Genomic DNA, 22,340 nt, shown 5'->3' with positions numbered 1-22,340 from the left:
TGTTAAAGGCACTATTATAAAGGCAAGTTTGTTCTTTGTAAATACAGTAAAGTTTTCAGACAACTCTGGTGTAATGGCCAAAATAAGGTTATAAGGTACTAAAAGGAGTAATGAAAAAATACTCACATGTACACCAGCAGTGTCAGATGCAGATCTTCCTCCTCTCCTACTACCCCACCCCTGGTCTGGTTAGGCTGCAAATTAACCTGATCGTGAGCCATGTGGCATGGAATGGTTGGCTTTGCGTGTTGGGATACAAGTACAACCTTCAATATGCTGAGAGTCTTAGTTCTACTGTTGTCGATTGCCTGGTCACAGAGAAATTTCATATCCTCAAAAAATGCCCAAATGTGGCCCACCTCCAGACACTTTGGGATTCCTATTCAGTTTGGGTGTCACTCCTCTTGAGCTGTGCAGCCATTTTTGCAGCAATTCACAGTCAGAATAAAATGCTTGCATCAGGCGCACATGAAGTAATGCAAGCATTGCGGCAATGCATAACTCTAAAGATGGGAACCCACATGACCCAGGTACATGTACAACCTGAGTGAGCTTCTTGCAACTGCTGAGCCTAGAAGCGTGGGTCGGTTGAGTAATGAAATCTGATAAAAGGACGGTGGTGTTTCCGCTGAACCACTGTGACAAGCAGGGTGGAGTTTCCCCTTCAACTAACGACATGGAAAATTACCTGTGGGCACACATCCAACACCAGAGACTGGTTTTCATACTTCTTCACTCGGCAAGCATTCCTTTACAGAGAGAAAGAGAGAGAGGGAGGAAAAAAAAATACAGGAGAACAGTCAAATCACATCGTTCCATACCATAAGCACAAGATTTCATCTGAGCTTGATTTGAATAACTCAAGGAACCAATGCGCATGCTAGCAGTGGGCTTTGAAAAGACACAAGGTAATAGAATTTGCATGAAATGCAAGAGACTGAAAAAGGAAGCTTTAATTTCATTGCATGCCAGCACAGTTCCAGCCTTCCGGTCGGTGCAAATTAATGTTATGCACAGGTTGATTCTGTGAATGCAATTCCCAGACAATCTCCTTTTACACAATAGAGAAACTATCCCTTCATGCTGACTGAGGTGAGGGCAGGACAATCGCTATGAGCACATTTTGGTTTGTGCTTACGAACTCTACTTTTTATTTCTTGGAGAAATTGATTGCCATGTACTTCAAACTCAACATTTGGAGGTATTTTGCTGAAAAGTGAGGCAGATACACTGACAGAGAAGGGCACAAGCTGATCCCATTCAAAGAACCCATTGAACCTTTGAGCACAATGGCAATATTTAACACCAGGAACAGTTGTAGCAGGCTTTCCCCCTTCATCCCGAAACTTCTTCATTGACTGGATTTCCAACTTTTTTCGTGTTTTATTCTACTCCTCCGTTGTGGCTGATTTTGTGAAGATCAGCATGACATGAAATGTTTGGACCCTGAAAGGCTCTTGTGTTGGGAAAAAAATGGCTGCTCTCTCTGAATGAAGTCTACTCACTAGTTGCCAGTTCCAGGCTCCTGCCAATGCCACTTGGTACTTTCCCTCCCCAAGTGCCTGAGATTGGTCCCACTAATTCTCCTGGCCTGGGTGACACTCCCTCCAGAGTGATGTCTCACCTTTTAATTAGGGTGAAATTCCTGTCTGAGGTGGAATTTCCTTGCCTAATTGGTGAAAAGGTAGATTTGAACAAAAAGGCACCTTATACTCTGTTTTTCTGCTAAAATTAGCAAAGGCAGCACATTCACATCCACTGTGCTTCCCTATGATGCCTCAATCAGAAAATGCATATGTAGGGAATTTTAAGAACTTGCTTCCTCCCACTCTGTACCACAGGGAGAGCCAGTGAACTGCGCTACACTTAACATTTTCTTTCCAGCATTATTCTTTTGCAGACTACGATTTTTTGTAAATTATATCAGATTTTAAGAGTTACGAAGGAGATGTACTTGGCACACACAATTGCCCAAATTCAAGATGCCCAAATTAATGACTTCCAACTAAAGACATCTCCAAAAGTTTACTGTTTGATAGTGTTTGTCTGGAAATGACACACAACTTTGGTCACCAATCTGCTGCGTCATGAAGACATCAACTGGATTTACAGAGCTAAAAATTCCTGTTTGCCTCCCGTCTTAATCAGGCAAAGGTTGTGTATGGAGAGAGGGATTGTTGATTGGCAACCAGTGAAACAGACAAAAGATGTTTCATTCATTACTGACAAAAATACAAGTTAATCAATGTAGAATCGTCATTGTCACCACAAAAAGATCTCCAATAGTGGCAGCGTACACTGATTCAAGATATCAATTACGGACATACAGTAAAACATTTACTGCACGAGATCAGAAATTGCCCCTGAGCTTTGCAATACACCAAATAGGATAAAGATATAATATCTCTTTTTGGAGGTTCAATGCTGAGCCTAAATCAAAAATTTTAAGAACTATCTCATCATCCTATCCAGGCTGCATCTTTCCTCATACTAGTTAAGATAAACACACTCTTATCATCCATGCTTTTATTACCTCTAGACTCGACTATTCCAATGGTCTCCTGCCTGGCCTTCCATTTTCCACCCTCCATCAACTTGAGCTCATCCAAAACTGCTGCCCGTATCCTAACTCGCACCAAGTCCCGTTCACCATCACCTCTGTGCTCACTGACCTATATTAGCTCCCAGTTCCCGAACGCCTCGATTTTAAAATTCTCATTCTGGCGTTCAAATCGCTCCTTGGCCTCGCCCCCTCCCTATCTCTGTAACCTCCTCCAGCCGTACAACCCTCAGATCTCTGCGTTCCTCCAGTTCTGCCCTCTTGTGCAATGCCGATTTTCATCACTGCACCGTTGACGGGCCTTCACCTGCGTGGGCTCCACGCTCTGGAATTCCCTCCCTAAACCTTTCCTCCTCCTTTAATATGCTCCTTAAAACCTACATCTTTGACCAAGCTTTTGGTCACCTATCCTAATGTCTCCTCCTTTGGCTCTGTGTAAAATTTTTTGTCCGATTATGCTCCTGTGAAGCGCCTTGCGAGGTTTTACTATGTTAAAGGTGCTATATAAATGCAAGTTGTTGTTGTTATTGATCCGTTATTACCAACTTTGGATCAAATGGTTAAAAAGGGCCATTTTTGGTACTTTAAAAAAAATTCATTCATGGATGTGGGCGTCGCTGGCAAGGCCAACATTTATTGCCCATCCCTAATTGCCCTTGAGAAGGTGGTGATGAGCCGCCTTCTTGAACCGCTGCAGTCTGTGTGGTGAAGATACTCCCACAGTGCTGTTAGGTAGGGAATTCCAGGATTTTGACCCAGCGATGAAGGAACGATGATATATTTCCAAGTCGGGATCGTGGTATTTTTGAACCACTGCTAATGTTTACACTGGACTTTTCTTCGAAGTTTTGAGTTCCAATTGAAACTTTGAGGCAGGTGCCAAAACTGACACTGCAACACCATTGCCTCACGATGCTCCCCTCGAGATGCCAGCTTTTAGCGTCCTCAAAGGCATGTTGGCAGGCAACAGTGTCCCTTTAACATTGCTCAAGGAGAGGATAATGTGGAGCAACTCCATTGCTAATAAAAAAAAAGCTTCAAGTTTGTATAAAATGCTTACAAACCCAGCAGGATGTTTCCTGAGGTGCAGCAATAACCATTGTTGACTCAGTGGCATAGCACGTTGGATGGCCTGGTGTACTGTGCCACGAGTCTGTCTGCACACCCAGGGTTCACAGAACATCCATGTCGCAATGTCACCCGAACCAGCAGGACAGCCACAAAGCAGAGGTTTGTTTCTTTCCCACATGAAGGGACAGAGGAAAAGATCACAAGATAATTACAGAGAAGGAACATCATTCAGCCCATATTAAATTATCCATCTGGAGAGAGATCCTAACAGCTCCCCATTCTAGCATCCATTTGTTTCTTAAATGATTCCAAGGTTTTGCCTCCACTGCTTCATCTGGAAGTTTATTCCACATGTTGATCACTCTGTATGATATCTGTCCTAAAATGATCCTTTCCTGGTTTGAACCTGCGACCCTTAGTTCTACTTGTGCAATTTAATTTGAAGTAATCTTCCGATGTAACTGTTTCGACACCCTTAACTGTCTCAGATCACCTCCCATTCGCCTTTTACCTGGCTGAACAGCCCAAGTTTCTCAGTTGTTTCCTCAGAAATCAGCCTCCCAACACTGGCGATCAAGCAGGTGGCTCTTCGCTGCTTTGCTTGAATATCTCTCGTTTCTTGGCGATCAGAACTGTATCCAAGCTGGCATCTGACTGGAGCACTACAATTTGGTCATTACTTCTTCTGATTTATATTCCACTGTCTTCCCTTTGTAGTTGAACATCCCATTGACTTTGTTGATTGTTGCTGAGCATTGGTTGGATATAGTTAGACTTAACTTTACATTTCTCTGCATTAAATTTCATCTGCCATTGTTCTGTCCACTTACATATTTTGTCCAACTCGTTCTGTAATTTCTAATGTAATCTGTGATCACCACTGCCCCTCCTAATTTGGTATCATCTGCAAATTTGACCACTGAGTTTCTGAATTGAGGTCAATTATTCAATTAGAAACAATAGTAGCTTGGCACTGAGCCGAGGCGCCACACTCAGTATTCCTCCCACCCCGGCAGGATCTTCCCGTTCTGCATCAATTCTAACTGCTGTTAGACCGATGATCCTTAAGTTTACTCCTGATAATCAGTTCCATTACTGTACATGGAACAGAAATAAGACTAATGGATCTGTCGTTGCCTTTGTCTATTTTGTCACCCTTTTTGAATGTAGGCACCACATTCGCCCATTTCCAATTTTCTGATATCTCTCCAATGTCCAATAACTTCCCTCTTAATGATTGTAAGTGCTTCACAAATCTCTTTCAGCACTCCGGGATAAATTAATCTGTCCCTTGGGATCTATTTGCACTGAGTCCAATTAGCCTGTCTAGGACTTCCATCTCATTTATTATGAAGTCCATAATTTTACTTGGGTATCTTTCTTTGGAGAGGGTATAGTGCTTATGTCTTCTCTGTAAATACATGAAGGAGAGAGTCATCAAGAGTTTCAAGCTCATTTCCGTTTCAAGCTCATTTGCATCTGACTGCCCTCTTACTGCAGTAATGAAAGAATGTTTTACTGTTACCACAGCTGAAGCTAAACATGCCGTTTTCCAGGTCTCTTCACCCCTCTGGTCACCTTTTAATGTATATCTGCATTTTCTTATATTCATTCTCTTTTCCATTTCCCCTGCAGGATTTGTACAGGCCATTTTTTCTCTTCTTTTCACTTTTCATTTGTTTGAAAATCAATTTTAGGTCACGTTTACTTCGTTGTAGCTTGATGTTTTTTGGCAATGTGTTATCCTGAATACTCAGCATTATACCTTTAAAGGTGTTCCATGCATCTTCTACTAAAGTGTTGTTGAGAAACCTTCCCCAATTTGTTTGCTTTAGTTGTTCCTTCGTTTCATTGAATTTGACCCTTTTAAAGTTTATGTACTTGGCTCCTGGTCTGAGGTATTTCTCACTCCCAGATCATGCTAAACTTTATCATTCTGTGTTGACCATCACCCCCCACCTCCCCCCCACTGCCGCCACGACTTCCATATCCTGGATCATTCTGATCAACAGGTGAAGTTGAGCTGTGTCAGTTATGGCTCAGGACATCCATTTTTACTTTCCAACTGCAGAGCTGCATTGGCACAGAGGCCTGGGAGCAGGTCATAGGACAAAAACCATTGTTCTAACCGCCCCCCCAAACAATTGGTTGATTATCTTGCAAAATGCTTTGGAGAAACACTGAGGTTGTTCCTTAAATAAGCTACAAATTTTTACAAGTACCCTCACATGAATGGCCCATGGTCCCAGCCTCTGCTCTTCATCTCTTGGTTCCTGATAATTACAGAAGGTGTGAAGATTTTTTTTTTGGAGGTGGGGGTGGGGTTTAAGAGACGTGGATGCACAAACAGTTACGTTCCTGAAACTGGCCTTCCGACTGAAAACTTTCCAGTGGACGGGGAAAGAGTAAAACCTTTTTTCGAAAAAAAAAGCTCAACTTCTTAACTCTTCCTGCACACAGGGAAAACTAATCATTGTGCAACAGATGTAGGGCCTACTATATCCAGGACCTGCATCTGGCTGACCCACATTCATTCTGCTTCTGTTGAGTAGACATGGCTTCAGAATTCACCCTACATATTTAAATTAATGATAATTCAATCCTTTCTCATTTATTGCTTTGGGAATAACTATGGCATGAAAAATATTTTTTAAGAAGCAAGTTTTGTGAACTGGGTTTGTTTTTTGTACTTCAATCCAGTGTGGATCAGTCAGCAAAAAGAGTGATCATCTATTTGGCAAGGATTGCTGCTTCAGCTCTTATCATAGCAGCGTCTTTGCATAGTATTAAGAAACCGGTATTTAATAAAAATGGACAACATTAAATGGCATAAAATGTAAGGCATAAAATAATTAACAAAGCCTCTCGTGGAAGTGCACACTTTATTCCTTCCACTGTGGGAAATTTCTGCAATTTATTGCAAGTCTTAACTGTTTTTCCTCAAATTAGTGCTTTGAGTTCTATTTTATACCTTGTGTAAAGACGACTTCAAAATCACCGATGTGCCACACAGAATACATTCTATAATTCTATAGAAGCTAAAGCTGCAGTACCCCACATTCATCTGAAAAACTTTTAAAAAGTGTTTGCCTTGTTAAACCACTTCTAAAATACTACACTTTCGTACAGTGGTTGTAAGCAAGTTTCTACTCTGGCTTTGTTTGCCAATTCTCTTTTTTTAAACTGGTCATGGAGGTACGCTTACCAGCAGCTATTTTAAGCCCCCATCACGCTGCATGATAAGAGGTGATTTTCCTGGGTTTCAGGGGTATGACTTCACTGTGCTCTCTCCCCAGTCTCCCAGGGCTTCCCCAATGATTCGCTTGGCCTCTGCCACCTCACAGTGTCATTTAAATCCCATTTATATGATAGGAACTTTCAAAAGGCAATCGGTCATGTATTTGAAGAGGACTAATTTGCAGGGTTATGGGGAAAAAGCTGGGGGGGTGGGACTAAATTGGACAGCTCTTTCAAAGAGCCAGCACAGGCATGACTGGCTGAATGGCCTCCTTCTGTGCTAAGATTCTATAGGACCATTGAGAGCAGTTCTGTACTAGAAACAACTTCTCATGCTGCCAATTCTACCCTGTTCATACTAAGGGGAGGATTTGTCAATAAAAGACAACTGCATATGTGTGAGATTTCAAGCCCTGTGTCTTTGCCCGTCTGGCTGGGAATTATCCCTATTAGGGGATGGTCTGTAGAGTTCAGCAATGTGGGAAGCGCACTACTAGCGTGTAAAGGTGGGCTGTCCTGAGCCTGCTCCTGGCCAGACTGGACCATCGTGCTTCTATTCACTGATCACGGCGACCAGCAGTCAAGACACCGAAGCAAAACCTCCTCGCAAAAGAAAGTCTCGGTGGCCCCAACAGCAGTGGCATCAATTTGTTCACAAGGTTGCTTCCAGCAGTGTTCTTGCCTATGAAGGCAACCTTGGAAAGGAAGTGGGCTTTTACTCCCCCTCACGTGCTTTAGTTTGAATCCCTACTGGCTGTGACGCTGACTCCCTGCTCATTCGCGCAAGCACTACCCCCTGACATGGCGGAAATAGAGAAGCTGAATGTGTGAAGGGGGCAGCAGGATAAGTACCTGCCAACCACACTGCCTGAGTTTTATTAATCTAAATAATATTTGTTAACATTATGGGGCACTGCAGTTTTACGGTCATCACTATTGAACAAATGTTAACTAAGGAACTGTACAATGCATGCAATGAATTAGCACAGGTAAAGGAGCAGACTCTGATCGTGCAAAGCAGTTCCAAGTACTTACATCAGAAAACAGAGAAACTTCACTTGTTCAATAGTCCTGGTGCACACGCAAACAGAGAACATAAGAGAAAGACAGGAAGACAGACATACAGATGGAGAATCAAAGGGTTCACAAAGACAAAGGGAGAAAATAAAGGTCACAGACAAAAACTCGTAAGTGCAACATATTTATTAGTCAAAGGAAGCTTCAGCAGAGCATTGTGATGAATTATTTTTGCATTGATTTGATATAAAGGAGATGGGAGTTACTGTTTGGCTTAACATGACAGTGCCCATCTCCCTGGTGCTTTGACAGGGTGCCCTGCAAATCTTTCAAAACAGTCAACAACCCTGAGATTTTAATTATGTTTTTTGCACACTATTTTGATTGATTAAAAATAATCTTTTTCACCATTAGCTTGTACACACAAGCAGCATTGATTCTAAATGTGAGAGATCAGAAATTGGTACAGCCACAAGAATCTGCAATCTTGGAATGTTTGCAACGCTGACTGAAATGAAGATAAACCCTGAATGATCTGCATTCTTGACAATGCTCTCACTTACCTGCAGTAGGTGGCTGCTCTCAGGAATTATCACATCCAGCTGCAAATTCTACAAGGAGGACTCAAAAAATGTAGGAATAGGGACAATGTAGTCAGGCAGTAATGAAAGGAAGACAGTGCTTTGAAACCTTCTAGGTCAACATTCACCTTGAGCTCATCATTGACTCCATAGGTAACTTTGTGGCTGGGGTTTTTAAAAGGACTCTATTTACTGAACCTTTCCGTCTTCATTTCTCAAACATTGCGACACTGCAACTCAGGGCAAAACATAACGGAAACACCACTTGGTGGTCCGACAAAAATTACACACGCTCGTATGCCCTCTCTTACCAGTTATCCAATAATGCCTCTTTCTGGATCATTTGCCCTTCACAACAAAAGTGCTCTCCTCCCCCCTCCCCCTTGGAAAAAATCCTGAAAGCAATGTGTTTTAAAGAATCCGAAAAACCCGGTTACCTGTGTCAATTTCCAACAGCACTTTGGGACTACGCACAGAAGTTGTTCTCTGGCCGTTCATTTACTTGTCTAAGGCGGGGGGTTTTCTTGTGAAAGAGGAACAAGGATCAGACCCCTTTGTGTTTTGCAGTGAATTGGGGGGGGGGGGGGGGGGGAGAGGAAGAGAAGAGAAAAACAGCCTTGCATCCTGAAAGAAAAATCGTTCCCAGCTCAGTCATTACCGAGCCCATCATTCTGTCATTCTCCATCCTAAGGTCTGATTTTCTGTCTTCAAGTGACAGCGTGTAGGCCTCAGTTATGTTCTTTAATGACACAGGAGCGCATCTTAGCCTCTAACTGCACATTTTCAATTCAAGAACATGCACAAATGATTACATTTCAGAACACATCTGATATCTGTCCTTCATTACATTGGATTGAGGGCAGCATTTTTACAAGAAATTATTTGCCGGTTAAGACTGCTTGCAAAGGACTATTTATGCTTTAGTTGGGTAACAGTGAATAACTCCAGCCAGGGTAGCCTGTACCTTGGAGTATAATCCAAGGCAGGAACATGTGAAGGGGTTCAGTTGAAGTCACAAACCATAACACTGAAGTGGTTTATAAATTTCACCTGAACTTGCCTGGAATGTCTCTGCATTATCCTATACTGCATAACATACACTGGAAGAATGAATCTTTTACAGGAAGGGTCAGTGAGGTGGAGCAGTAGTTTACATCGAGTCTACAGCACAGAAATAGGTCATTCGGCCCATCTGGTCCATGCCGGTGTTTATGCTCCACACGAGCCTCCTCTCTCCCTACCTTATCTAACCCAATCAGCATAACCTTCATGCTGCAGCCACATGACTTATACTGCATGACTATGCACTGTTACTTCACTGAATGTTCCAACAAATAATATACTTGATATATTACAAATCAGTAATTGAACATCTGTGTGTTTAAGACGACTAAATATGGGGGTGGTGGGATAGTGTAATTTGTTGTACGGTTTGGCAGCCACCAATTTTCCTGTCTATTTACTTACAGGATACGTCATCAAGCAGTTAACAAAGATTTCACTGTCTGATATATTCCCTTTGCATTCTGGAGATGTCAGCATGCCAGTGCTAAAAGTTTCACAGGCCCTCATTTCCCCTCTTCACTTGAATGACTATCAGAGCACAGACGGGTGTTAATTTGGGTTTCACGGCACGGTGTGTACAGCAGCTGGCCACAATGCACACAAAAGTAGTTTCAACTCAACTGTGCCAACATGAATGGGTGGAAGTTGGCTTCTTAGAAATGCATCTTAGGAGACAACCATCACGTCAAAGGGCAACAGTCTGGGCAGAGGAATGAGAACTCTTCCCTTTCAAGGGAGAGTGTGACATGGAGGGTACGGGTTTACTCTGCATCTATTTCTCTGCCATCGGGATTTTGAATCAGAAAGTGTCAGTAAAAGCTGCTCAGTAATCCCAGTGATGATTGATATGACTGTGGCTACAGTGTGTGAAGTCCTCCCCAGTGTGTTGAAGAATGTAAGATGATTCCCTCCCCACTCCTTGATTTTTATGGAAAATGGGAGTGTTTCTAATTTTGTACCTGTCTGAACTCCTCCGTCCACCCCTTGAGACCTCCTTGCGAGACTTGTCTCATCTTTAATCCTTCTAATTGCTTTCAGAATGCCTGCAGTGCGTAATATCTGGCAAACAGCTGGGGCTGCCAACTGCCAGTGCTAAATATGACAGTACAGAATGCTGAGGGCCCAAGTTCACACCATGATCTAGCTTAGACTGGACAGCTTCATTGTTTCTCAGCCAGGATCACCTTGTGAAAGGACTTTGGGCAGTGAAGTACTCTGTTTCAGGTAGAGGGAGCAATCATCAGTGAGACCTATTCAAAAACTTGCCTTCCAGAGGCTAATAAGGTAATGATAGCAATATGGAGAAGTCAGTGGCCCAAATTCCATCTCTCTCTCTCCACTCCTGATAGGAGTTACTGTGTAATAATGATGGGGAGATGCACTGGTGCTTTGTAAACTGACTAATATGCTAATAAATTACAAAATTAGCTTTTACCTTTATAAGTGAGGTGATATATATAATACACCTCAAAAACACTCTGTAGGTAATGAAAAGAGATGCAGCACCTTATGAATATTGAAGAAAAATTGTTTCATAGCTGCTTAGTGCAGGAAGATGCATTATTCAAGTGTTTGTGCCAGTCAGAATAAAATGAAGCACTGAGTCTTCAGAGTGGAAGAGAAGCAGGAATTCAAAGAGTACTGCAGTATATTGTGACTAAAGCACCCAGTGGGGAACCACAGTCAAACAGATAAGGCTACAGCACCATGACACCAATTCTCCCACCTCCTTTCCCTCTGAGCGAGGCAGACCGCTGAGAGTGCAGGATTGGTGAATTTACCGTATCATGCATTTGGTATCTTTGTAAACACGTACAAAAACCTGGTGTGAAAAAACAGTCGGAGTAATGCACAGAAAACAGTTGTGACTCCTCATTCTCCCTCTGTTCGCATTGTTTGAAGTGCCTCATCCCTATGCAGTATCTCAACAGATTGGTAGAAAGCTTGCTGGAGTGATGATTCTCCACCTCCTTCCCCCAAAGTGATCAACATTGAGACTGGTTTTTGCATTGACTGCCATTAGCAGGTGAACGAGTTGCGATGCTTAAACAATTTAAAATAAAATTCAGAAAAGAGATCCTAAAGATCGAAACACTCAAATATTAATTAAAAATATATCATATGACACACAAAAAACTGTCTTTTGTATTAGGGTGTCTGTCTGCATCACAAATGCATACATCAATATGGAGAGAGAGATAGGGCTGGAAAAGTATGGTCTCAGTGAGCTAATGGTATAAGTACAGAGGACAATTACGGAGTAAATGCTCACAGATGAATAATGAGTCTTCCATATTTGAATAATCTATCTTGCTAACCTCTAGACTGGAGTAAATAGATGGTTTTAATTATAACAAACTTTAAGATCTACTTTTTAAAACTGTGCTGTGGCATTTCCAGAATACAAAGTGACAGTTAACATGAGGTAAAGATATTAATTTGGGAAACTCACGTTATCACTCGAGGCCTCGTCTTCTTGGGTGACGACGTTACTGCTTTCTCCTCGTCGGCAGCTGCCTCAAAATTGGTGGATTCGGTCCCATCGGTCACAGGCTCGACAGGGGCAAGGGGTTCTGACCCGTTGGCTAAAGTCTTCGAGGGCTTGAAAGGGTCAACCGAATCGTCAAATTTATCAGGGTCAAATTTATATGATGTCTTTGGTCGCGTGGGGGAGTTCGGCAACGCAGAGCAGCCACCGAAAGGGTTGAAGTTGGGATCGTCCCACTGACTAGAATCCAAATTGTAGGATTTTTTGGGAATTGGAATGTCATCAAAGTTGGTGGTGGAGCACACCTCGTCTTTCACCTCAGGAACAGCGGCCTTGGCGACTGCCGCTCGCTGCTTCTTCCCAGTCAACTTGCTGGCAGGCTTTTTGACCAATTTCTTTGGTACGGGTATCCTGTTCTCTGCATTTTCTTTATCGTCTGAAAAGTCAAATTCCAGCTTCAGGGCTGATCCTTTGGGTCCTGTTTGCAGCCCCGCCTCATCCACTTCCGCCTCCACTGCACCCGAAGATGCCGAGACCTGTCTGTTAGCTGGGGGGGAGTTTTGAAGTTTGGACCCTCCTGTGTTAAAAGGGTTCTGAGCTTCGTCAAAATCGTTGGGGTTGAAATTATAGGATGACTTTTGGACCATCACTACGTCATCTTCCATAGCTGTCCCGGGTACTCGAGTCTCAACTGCCATCTTCTCCAAAGTTGGAGGTTTCATTTTTTTCCGCTTGGTCATACTAGGTGGAGTCTGAACGTCCAAGGCTTCTGCCTTTTGTTCCATTGCTGATGGTTCTTCCTCGGAGACAGTCATATCTTTTCCTTGTACACTGGTCTTCTGGATTCTTGATGCGGCATCAGGCAGTAGAGACTGGCCTTCCGAAGAAACAGGTGGAGAATCTCGGTCTGTTTTTACTTCAGCTGCTATTTCCTCAATTCTCCGTGAGTTTTGCACTTCAGAAGAGCTGTTGGGAGCACTGGCAGGGTCAACGTTTTGCCCAAAAGCTGCACTGCTAGTTGTATCAGTTTCTATTTGGTCGTGTGGCTTGAAGCCATGTGAAGCATCACAATGGGCTGACTCCGACAATGAGTCTTTCTCAGCTAGACTCTTTAAAGGCTGAGCAGTTTCTGCTAACAACTGCTTGTCTTCTGGTGGCAAGTCTGCAGCACGCAAGGCGGTGAGATCAACAGAAAAGAAAACAAAGGCGTGAAAGACTGGATACAGCAACAAAAATCTCAGCAGGAACTGCTCATCCAACGTGCCAGGGTTTATTTAACCAAACAGACCAGGATTTTGCAGTTTTAGAAATTTATATAGCAACAGAACAGCAACCCTTTAACGTGTAGAGTTTTCTACCAAATGCACCACTGACTGCACATTACCTTCGACTGATACACCCAACCATTTCAGCTTAAGAGTCTATTGGATGCTGCTCAATAAAAAGAAAAGAAATATAAAAACGAAGGCACCATTAACTGTCTCATTTAGACTGTGTGCTTCGACCAGTTGCAACACGTTAATTGACGCAATATATTGGAGCTCAGGCGTTGGCATATTGAAAGATAGTTCTCTCAGCTTTCTGATCTTAATTATGGCCACCAGGGGAATTGCAAAGGAGAGGCCAAGCACTTCCCCGCAGTGATGGAGGAATGGTAAAATAGAGGTGAAGCCACAAACACATTCCTCCCTTCCCAAGGAGCCGCTATTGCGTACCAGTCAGCTGAAGAGCAAGAGCAGAAGCCTGGTAGCAAATCACCTGAATCTCCTCTTGGCCAAGGTAAGGTTCGTGGAGCAGGGCGACTTTGAAGCAGTGGGAGAGAAGAAAAAATATAAAGTCACTGAGGAAAAAAAAAAGAACCTTCCAGAACTGTATGACACAGAAACTGTGCTCTGAGAGCTTTCTATGGAGAACGGAGGGTCTGGGCAATAATGTGGTTGTAAAATAGCCAGAAAACTTGACGCAGGGACTTCATAATCATCTAAAGCAAATGATGTGATAAACATAGCAGGAGGGACGACAGGAAGCACAACATGGAAGGTGCACTGTTCTGTAATCAAACAGCTATATCTCTTATGCTTTAACAAAATAGCCACTGATTTTTTAAAAATTCTCCCAATGCCCGCTTTGAATGAAACCCATGCAGCATCCTATCCAGTGGATAGATCCTATCCACATCTATTGTGGTAGATGTTGCTGCCTCCACCCCGGGACATCTACCACAATCAAAGCCAAACAGAGTTACAGCAAAAGTTATTTGCTTAATGGCAGTTTAAAGCCTTAATATCTGCGCTGACAGGAAATAAAAGCAGTGTGGTCAAATGGCAAACGGACAATGCAAACAACAGGTTTACAACGCGTGGAAAAGCAGAGTGGACTGAAGTGCTTTTTATGGCGCTAATCTCAGAGTCCACACAGTGCTTTCAGATTAATAATGCAGTCACGCTGAATTTGTCGCAGCTAATCAAGAAAAGCATCTTGAATCTACTGGTGTGGAGTACCCGTTAAGAGTCCTGCAGCACTGATTTGCCACTTTATTTTAATAGACGCTTCAGAGGAGTTAGACGAGAGTTTATTTGGAAACCTGGTGTTGTATAATTTTAATGGAATGTTTAGGACTGATTCATGAAAGTCACAGGTTGAAATTTATTGAATAACTGGATCAGCATTTACAATGATGAAGTGGAATGCCGCTCTTATTTTTCCACTTTTTATTTTTTTTAAACATAAGTGTGCAAAATGTAACCTCCATCCTCTGTTCATTATATTTTTACTGTAATTTTCTTAAAGGTAATTGTCAGCCCCAGTGCGTTTCTGACAAACTAGCCCTATCTCCCTCAGGATGACCTACAGTGGCAGATACAAATGTCAACACATGAAAAACAAATTACAACTCCACTGCTAAATGAGGCAATGAGCTCCTTTAAAGGGAAGTGACCACTATCCAATGCACTCTTGGGACAGGCTTCCGTAGAAATCAGTGGGGAAGCATTTTGACAAATTTTTTAATTTAAAAAACCACATTTACGCTCTGGCAGAATAAAAGTTGGTTTGTAAATATCACAGCAGGCATTTTGCATCATGCTGCATATGTGTTTTCCAAGTTGAAAGTTATTAATTGGACTCTGGAAATGAATGCTCCTTAATTTGAGAGACTATAGTTTAAGCGCACTAAAGAGCTGTGGCCTGATCCAAGGCAAGTAAATGTCAGTCGTGCCTCTGCAGCCAAAGATTAAGATGATGTGCTAAGAATTTTAATACTGATTGTTCACAGGTTTGTATTCTAATGTCATCCACTGTTACACACTGGTTAAAGGAGTAATATTTCTCTATACTTCACTATAATTGAATTAGTTTGTTGAGTTTAAGCATTCTGAGGGGAGAGGCTTTCAGTCCTACTCTCTTTGCATAAAAACAAAAAAGGTGGACACGAATGAGAATTACCCAGACCAGCCCACAGTGAAGCCTACACATGCTACTGCACACTAGAGTTGGGAAGGAAGCACATCGACTGTTCCTTGCTGACAGATCAGGCTGGGTGTTTTAGTCTTGTTGTTCATGTGGTTTCAGCCTTTCAACTGTTCTATAAAAATGTTGCACATTGGAGGAATATCAATTCTATCACCATGTTCATTATCGTAGCAGTCCAATAAACCAAATGTAACGCTTTACGTGTGAGATATATTGTGGATTATTTCAATCTCTAATAATCAGAATGATCAACAGATGGACTGAAGTGTTGCATCAGAGGCAACACTGCACAAAAATAACCTCATACTTTTGAAAAAAACGTATTCTTTTTGCATCGCAGTGGATGGACACGATCTGCTCCTAGGTATCTGCTGCTCAGAGTTGAGCCGAGAGTGACTTTCCCTCTCGGCTTTTGGCTACGTCCTAGTGGGAAAGTTAGTGACCTCTGCTTGGCACTAACAATGACATTTACCAAGGAAGATGATGCTGCCAGAGTCTCAGTAAAGGAAGATGTGGTTGAGATACTGGATGGGCTAAAAATTGATAAAGAAGAGGTACTAGAAAGGCTAGCTGTACTTAAAGTAGATAAGTCACCCGGTCCGGATGGGATGCATCCTAGGTTGCTGAGGGAAGTAAGGGTGGAAATTGCAGAGATACTGGCCATAATCTTCCAAACATCCATTGATACAGGGGTGGTGCCAGAATTGCAAATGTTGCAAATGTTGCACCCTTGTTCAAAAAAGGATGTAAGGATAAACCCAGCAACTATAGGCCAGTCAGCTTCTCAGTGGAGGGGAAACTTTTGAAAATGATAATCCAGGACAGAATTAGCAGTCACTTGGACAAGTGTGGATTGATTAGGGAAAGCCAGCATGGATTTGTTAAAGGCAAATCATGTTTAACTAACTTGCTAGAGTTTTTTGATGAGGTAACAGAGAGGGTAGATGAGGGCAATGCAGTTGATGTGATGTATATGGACTTTCAAAGGGCATTTGATAAAGCACTACATAATAGGCTTGTCAAGATTAAATCCTGTGAAATAAAAGGGACAGCAACATGGATACAGAATTGGCTAAGTAACAAGAAATGGAGAGTAGTGGTGAAAGGTTGTTTTTTGGACTGGAGGGAGGTGTACAGTGGTGTTCCCCAGGGGTCAGTACTAGGACCACTGCTTTTCTTGATGTATATCAATGACTTAAACTTGGGTGTATAGGGCACAATTTTCAAATGACAAAACTTGGAAGTGTAGTGAACAGTGAGAAGGATAGTGATAGACTTCAAGAGGAAGTAGACAGGCTGGAGGCATGGGCACCACATGGCAGATGAAATTTAACTAAAAAATGCAAAGGGATACTTTTCGGTGGGAAGAATGAGGCGAGGCAATATAAACTAAAGCTACAATTCCCGGAACATAGATTTGGGGGTATATGTACACAAATCGTTGAAGGTGGACGGGCAGGTTGAGAAAGCAGTTAAGAAAGCGTACGGAATCCTGGCTTTATAAATAGAGGCATAGAGTACAAAAGCAAGGAAGCCATGATGAACCTTTATAAAACACTGGTGTGACCACAACTGGAGTATTGTGTTCAGTTCTGGGCACCACACTTTAGGAAAGATGTGAAGGCCTTAGAGAGTGCAGAAAAGATTTACTAGAGTGATTCCAGGGATGAGGGACTTTAGATACGTGGTTAGACTGGAGAAGCTGGAGATGTTCTCCTTGGAACAGAGAAGGTTGAGAGGAGATTTGATAGCGGTATTCAAAATCATGAAGGGTCTAGACAGAGTAGAGAGAGAGAAACTGTTCCCATTGTGGCTGCAATGGCCCATTGTAACGCACTGTGGCTGCAGTGTGTACCATTCACAGGATGCACTGCAGCAACTTGCCAAGGCTTCTTCGACAGCACCTTCCAAACCCGTGACTTCTACCACCTAGAAGGACAAGGGCAGCAGGCACATGGGAACACCACCACCTGCACGTTCCCCTCCAAGTCACAAACCATCCCGACTTGGAAATATATCGCCGTTCCTTCATCGTTGCTGGGTCAAAATCCTGGAACTCCCGAACAGCACTGTGGGAGAGCCTTCACCACACGGACTGCAGCGGTTCAAGGCGGCGGCTCACCACCACCTTCTCAAGGGCAATTAAGGATGGGCAATAAATGCTGGCATCACCAGCGACGCCCACATCCCATGAACGAATAAAAAAAAATTGGCGGAAGGGTCAAGAACCAGAGGACATCGATTTTAGGTGATTGGCAAAAGAACCAAAAGGTGACATGAGGAAAAACCTTTTTACACAGTGAGTGGTTAGGATCTGGAATGCACTGCCCGAGGGGGTGTTGGAGGCAGATTCAATCATGGCCTTCAAATGGGAACTGGATAAGTACTTGAAAGGAAAAAAATTGCAGGGCAACAGGGATAGGGGAGTGGGACTAGCTGGATTGCTCTTGCAGAGCCGACATGGATTCGATGGGCCAAATGGCCTCCTTCCGTGCTGTAACCTTTCTATGATTCTACATGGTTGATATTGGGAATTTACTTCTGATTTCTTTTATATCGAGTGGTCCTATGAAGCCTTGCTGCTTCACTAAAATGAGAATAGCCCATTCTGGTCCTGGTCTGAATCCCCAGGCTCAGATCTCTTCACTTTTTATCCTCATTGATTTGCAGTTGCAATAGCAGCCTCTATTTGCTCCCACTCTGATTCGCAGTGACGTTCAGAGTGTTCAACTTTAATTATCTTCTGTGGATGAAGCTTTAAAGTAGCAGAGCTTAGTTCCATTCCAACTTGTACCACACAGGATGGCAGTCCACTACACAATACAACTCATCAGACAACTGGCACAATAAAACACAGCAAAAGATGCCAATTCACCAATGGGATCATGTGTTTTAAAAAAAATACATCAGCAAGGAGAGAGAATTTGTTGCTGTCTCAAAATCCAAAAGTTCTTTCAAAAATATCTGCAGTTACAAGATAGAACATGGTCCTTGGGAACTCAGCAAGGCACACATGTTCAATTGTCTCAGAATTGCATCCCATCTTAATCAATCTCAGGTATCAATTGCTTTGATCACAGTGTTTAGTGACATTATAAACCCACTCAAAGACTCCCTCTGGTTGGTATGTCTCATGAAACGGTAAATGATACTACACAAAGTGAGGAGAGTAATCCTCCCCTTTGGCTTCATAGCAGCACTCATCTTTTATAAGGCTAAGGGTGTTTGGCTCAAGTTTTTGCATCATTGTGGCTTTGTAAAGTTTGCCTCGCTCCATTCACTACTTCCCAGTCGAGGAGCTAGGAAGGGAAGGACTGTCCATCCAATGGTGAGGGTACTGAATCAGGCATAGGGTAACTCTTCCCTCGTTTCTTGTGAGCAGGCACAGGACTTCTGCTGTGCACCTCCTCCTGACAGACTTGCTAAAACAGTCAGCAGGTCAGGCAGCAGCTGTGGAGAGAACAGATAAGTTACCATTTCAGATGTGGACCCTTCTTCAAAAGCCAGAGTGTTGCCCGGCAAAGAATCACAGCACACTGAAATACTGGGCACTGCCCTGCAACACAGCATATGCTTTTGATGTCCAAGACTCTGGAGCCAAAATCTTCTTGCCTTGTAAGAGAGGGACTGCTAATGTGTAACTAAGAGCCTTACAGTGAAGCTATGCAAATCCTGGACAAGTAAGTTGCATTTAAGCAAATCCAATTACTTCCTTTAACTGCTTTCAAGTGAAATTCAAGGCTCCAAGCAACTTGTGTTTTGTCCAAAAAAAAGTCTTCTGAAGTTCAGTTCCCACCACCAACTCCATTTTTTATTATTTCACAGACATGAGTCTGAGCGGATGTTTTCCCACTACTCTGCAATAACCACCGACTATTCAGGAGAGATTATTTGTGACTAAATTAACATCCGTATTGAGGATCTATGTGCATTTTAATCTCCACTTTCATCTTTTACCAGAGCGCAGGATAACCTTTAACACAAAACTCTCTTTGGAGGGATGGGGATGGGGAGAGACAGGGTTTTCAAGGGCGGGGGGCGGGCGCGGAAGGGGAAGAAACAGGTCAAGAAAAAGCAGACCCAGCAGGAAGGAGTGGGCAATGATAGGGGTATCTAGGGGTATCCCCACCACTCAACAAGACTGAGAATTTTAATCTTGGGCACTTGAGCAAGATGTAGATGAATAAAATCCAGCAGACTTACTCCTATATATGCTTGGAGCTAGGACTGCAGTGGCTCCTGGTAATTTTAGTCCAGTTGTTCAGTACAAATTTTAGCCAGTTATTTGCCAAGGGAGAGGGCATACCCAGCTGGAGGGAGAATGTAACTAGGTCCCAAGATAGTATCATAGTAGTATCAAAGTATGATACAGCAGATGGAGGCCATTCAGCCCATCCTGATGTGCCAACTCTTTGGTAGAACTATCCAATTAGTCTCACTGCCCTGCTCTTTCTCCACATCCCTGTAATTTTATTCCCTTCAAGTATTTATCCAATTCCCTTTTGAAAGCTATTAATCTACTCAGGCTATTTCTTCAGCTAACCAAATATATACACAAAAGTACAATTTATAATACAGCTTAAGCATTTAAATAATTCACAAAAATCTCATCAATCTACTGTGGCACTGCACACAATGTGTGAAGACAAAGTGTAGTCTTCAGGTGAAATGGGGTTAGAGTTGGGGATAATTTTACCCAAGTGCACAGATCTAGTCAGCCTCTATTTTAGGGTCAGGTCAGATATTCTGTTCAGTCAACTGCAGTATGTGTCACACTGCTTGTAAAAGGGAAGAGTGGGAAGCCTTTGAAGCCAAGTTTATAATTTTCTTCTAAATGCTTTGCAATCAATTTTATGTTAGAGGGGGATACCTTGTGGGTTTGGTAAAGAGATGTCAAGGTGGCCTTCTCAATTTGTTTTTGCTGAAATGCAAATGGGCACATTACCCACCAGGAGTGTCAGAATTTGGGGCAGAACCTGGTTCCAATCTCAAGTCCACCCCACATATCTTGCCCAGTAAATTCCAGTCAGGGTCATAAGACTGAGTCTACCACCCATAATCAATGAGGGAAGTTCCCGGCTACCCCAGGAATTCCACCCAGTCCTTCCTGACAAAGGACTCAATAGAACTCTCCCCAGCTTAGAGCTGGTACAAGTATCATCAAAGCCCTTTGGGATGAGGAGAGTATCCTTCACACACAAGGCCCCACTTCACCAGCAGCATGAGCCATTGGAATTGCAACACCATTGGGTTAAATAGTTAACCAGTGAGGAAGATAAATGACAGACTCAATGGTAATTAGGTTACTGACAGTTGTGATAGATACAAAAATTGTCATTATAAAGATACAAAATATTATCACAGGGTCCGACCATTCTCAGTCTTCTTCATGCAACAAACAATCACCCTTCACCAATTCATACATCAACACAAGTCACACTACAGAGTACCCTTTCCCACTCTCAGGATCTTCCAACTGTCCACAACTACATAACAGCTCCTTTTCCCATCTCATAACTCAGGCTGTCCCCTCGCTGCCTCGTCCTTTTATTCTCACCTGGCTGGGGCAAGTCTTCATCCACTCCAGCCTCAATTAACTTTTAAAGGTGAGTTTCTTAAAGATGAGGTTCCTTAAAGGGCCATGCCCTCCCTTTTAAAGGGAAGGTTTCTTTAAGGGTCATTATGACTATGGCTGACTTACTGGCCCTCCAACACCCTGCTACAATATGTAGAATGTCATGCAATATAATCCGTATTTGAGCTATGTATATGAAATAAACCTGTGACACAAAGGTGTAATATGCCTCCAACTGGGTCTCATACTTTGAATGCGCATCATTTTGATTTTAAAATGTAATCTTTTTTGAGATCTGCCCCTCTTGAAGTAATGATGTGGAGATGCCGGTGATGGACTGGGGTTAACAATTGTAAACAATTTTACAACACCAAGTTATAGTCCAACGATTTTATTTTTAATCCCACAAGCTTTCGGGGGCTTTCCCCTTCCTCAGGCGGTGTGGAAGTGACAATTTCGAATTCCTCTTGAAGTAAGCAAAGCTCCAATTATTGAAATGCTTTTGCAAACTGTCTCACTGTTTGTGCCCATGGATCCCGCTACCAACATTTGTCCATTGATTAATTGCACAAGGCCACATCTCACATGTGTGACTGACTCGTGAGTAAGAATCTCAACCCCAAGGATTGATTTGCCTTATATTGAAAGCCCACCAACAGCCCTTTGGGATCTGAATAAAGCAGGAAGCAATTGGAAAACATTCAGTTTGAATCTTGGTTTTCTGCGTGTAAAGGAAAGTAAAAATGATTCAGTGCTCAGAATGATGTATCAGCAGGACGATCTGTTCATTAAGTGTAAGACAGCAACTAAGTTTCAATATGCAACCCAGCAATACCTCAGATGACATGTACAACAGAGTGAAGCTAGAGCAATATATGAATGCCATCTGAATGGATGAACAGATGACACTTGGTCCATGTGATCTCCTGGCCTGGTTTTGGTTGCCTGAGGGGGTCAGAGAGGATTTTTTTCAGAATATTGCTTCCCTTATTGGCCCTGGGTTTGCTCTATTTTTTTGCCTGTCCCAGGAGAGTACATGACTGTGGAAGGGTAGGAAATGTCTAATCATAATACTCCGGTCATTATGAGTGTGGGGCAGGCTTGATGGACCAGATGGTCTTTTCCTGCCTGTCATTTTCATATGTTCATATGAAATACCCCAGCCTGTGCTTCTCATTAGCATATGAAGACTGAATTTATAGAGATGAGTTTATGCTATTTTGCCTTGAATTTTTTGGGAGGGGGCAGGCATACATGCCCCAGCTGGTGTCAAGG

The 22,340-nt window shown here is 42.7% G+C and overlaps 1 protein-coding gene across 4 annotated transcripts in view; it reads right to left on the bottom strand.

Moving 5' to 3' along the window:
- tacc1 (transforming, acidic coiled-coil containing protein 1) overlaps positions 1-22,340 on the bottom strand; it is a 145,282-nt gene that overhangs the window by 35,775 nt on the left and 87,167 nt on the right. For all 4 annotated transcript variants that reach the window (XM_068001195.1, XM_068001199.1, XM_068001196.1 and 1 more), the window contains 2 exons: positions 11,984-13,181; positions 689-749 (listed from right to left, as the gene is read on the bottom strand). In XM_068001195.1, the coding sequence (XP_067857296.1) occupies positions 689-749; positions 11,984-13,181 (1,259 nt within the window). The remainder of the gene's footprint in view (positions 1-688; positions 750-11,983; positions 13,182-22,340) is intronic.

The sequence above is a fragment of the Heptranchias perlo genome, chromosome 20 (genome assembly GCF_035084215.1).
Source record: "Heptranchias perlo isolate sHepPer1 chromosome 20, sHepPer1.hap1, whole genome shotgun sequence".
In the NCBI taxonomy this organism is placed as follows: Eukaryota; Metazoa; Chordata; class Chondrichthyes; order Hexanchiformes; family Hexanchidae; genus Heptranchias; species Heptranchias perlo.
This window is presented reverse-complemented; position numbering and strand designations above follow the sequence as displayed.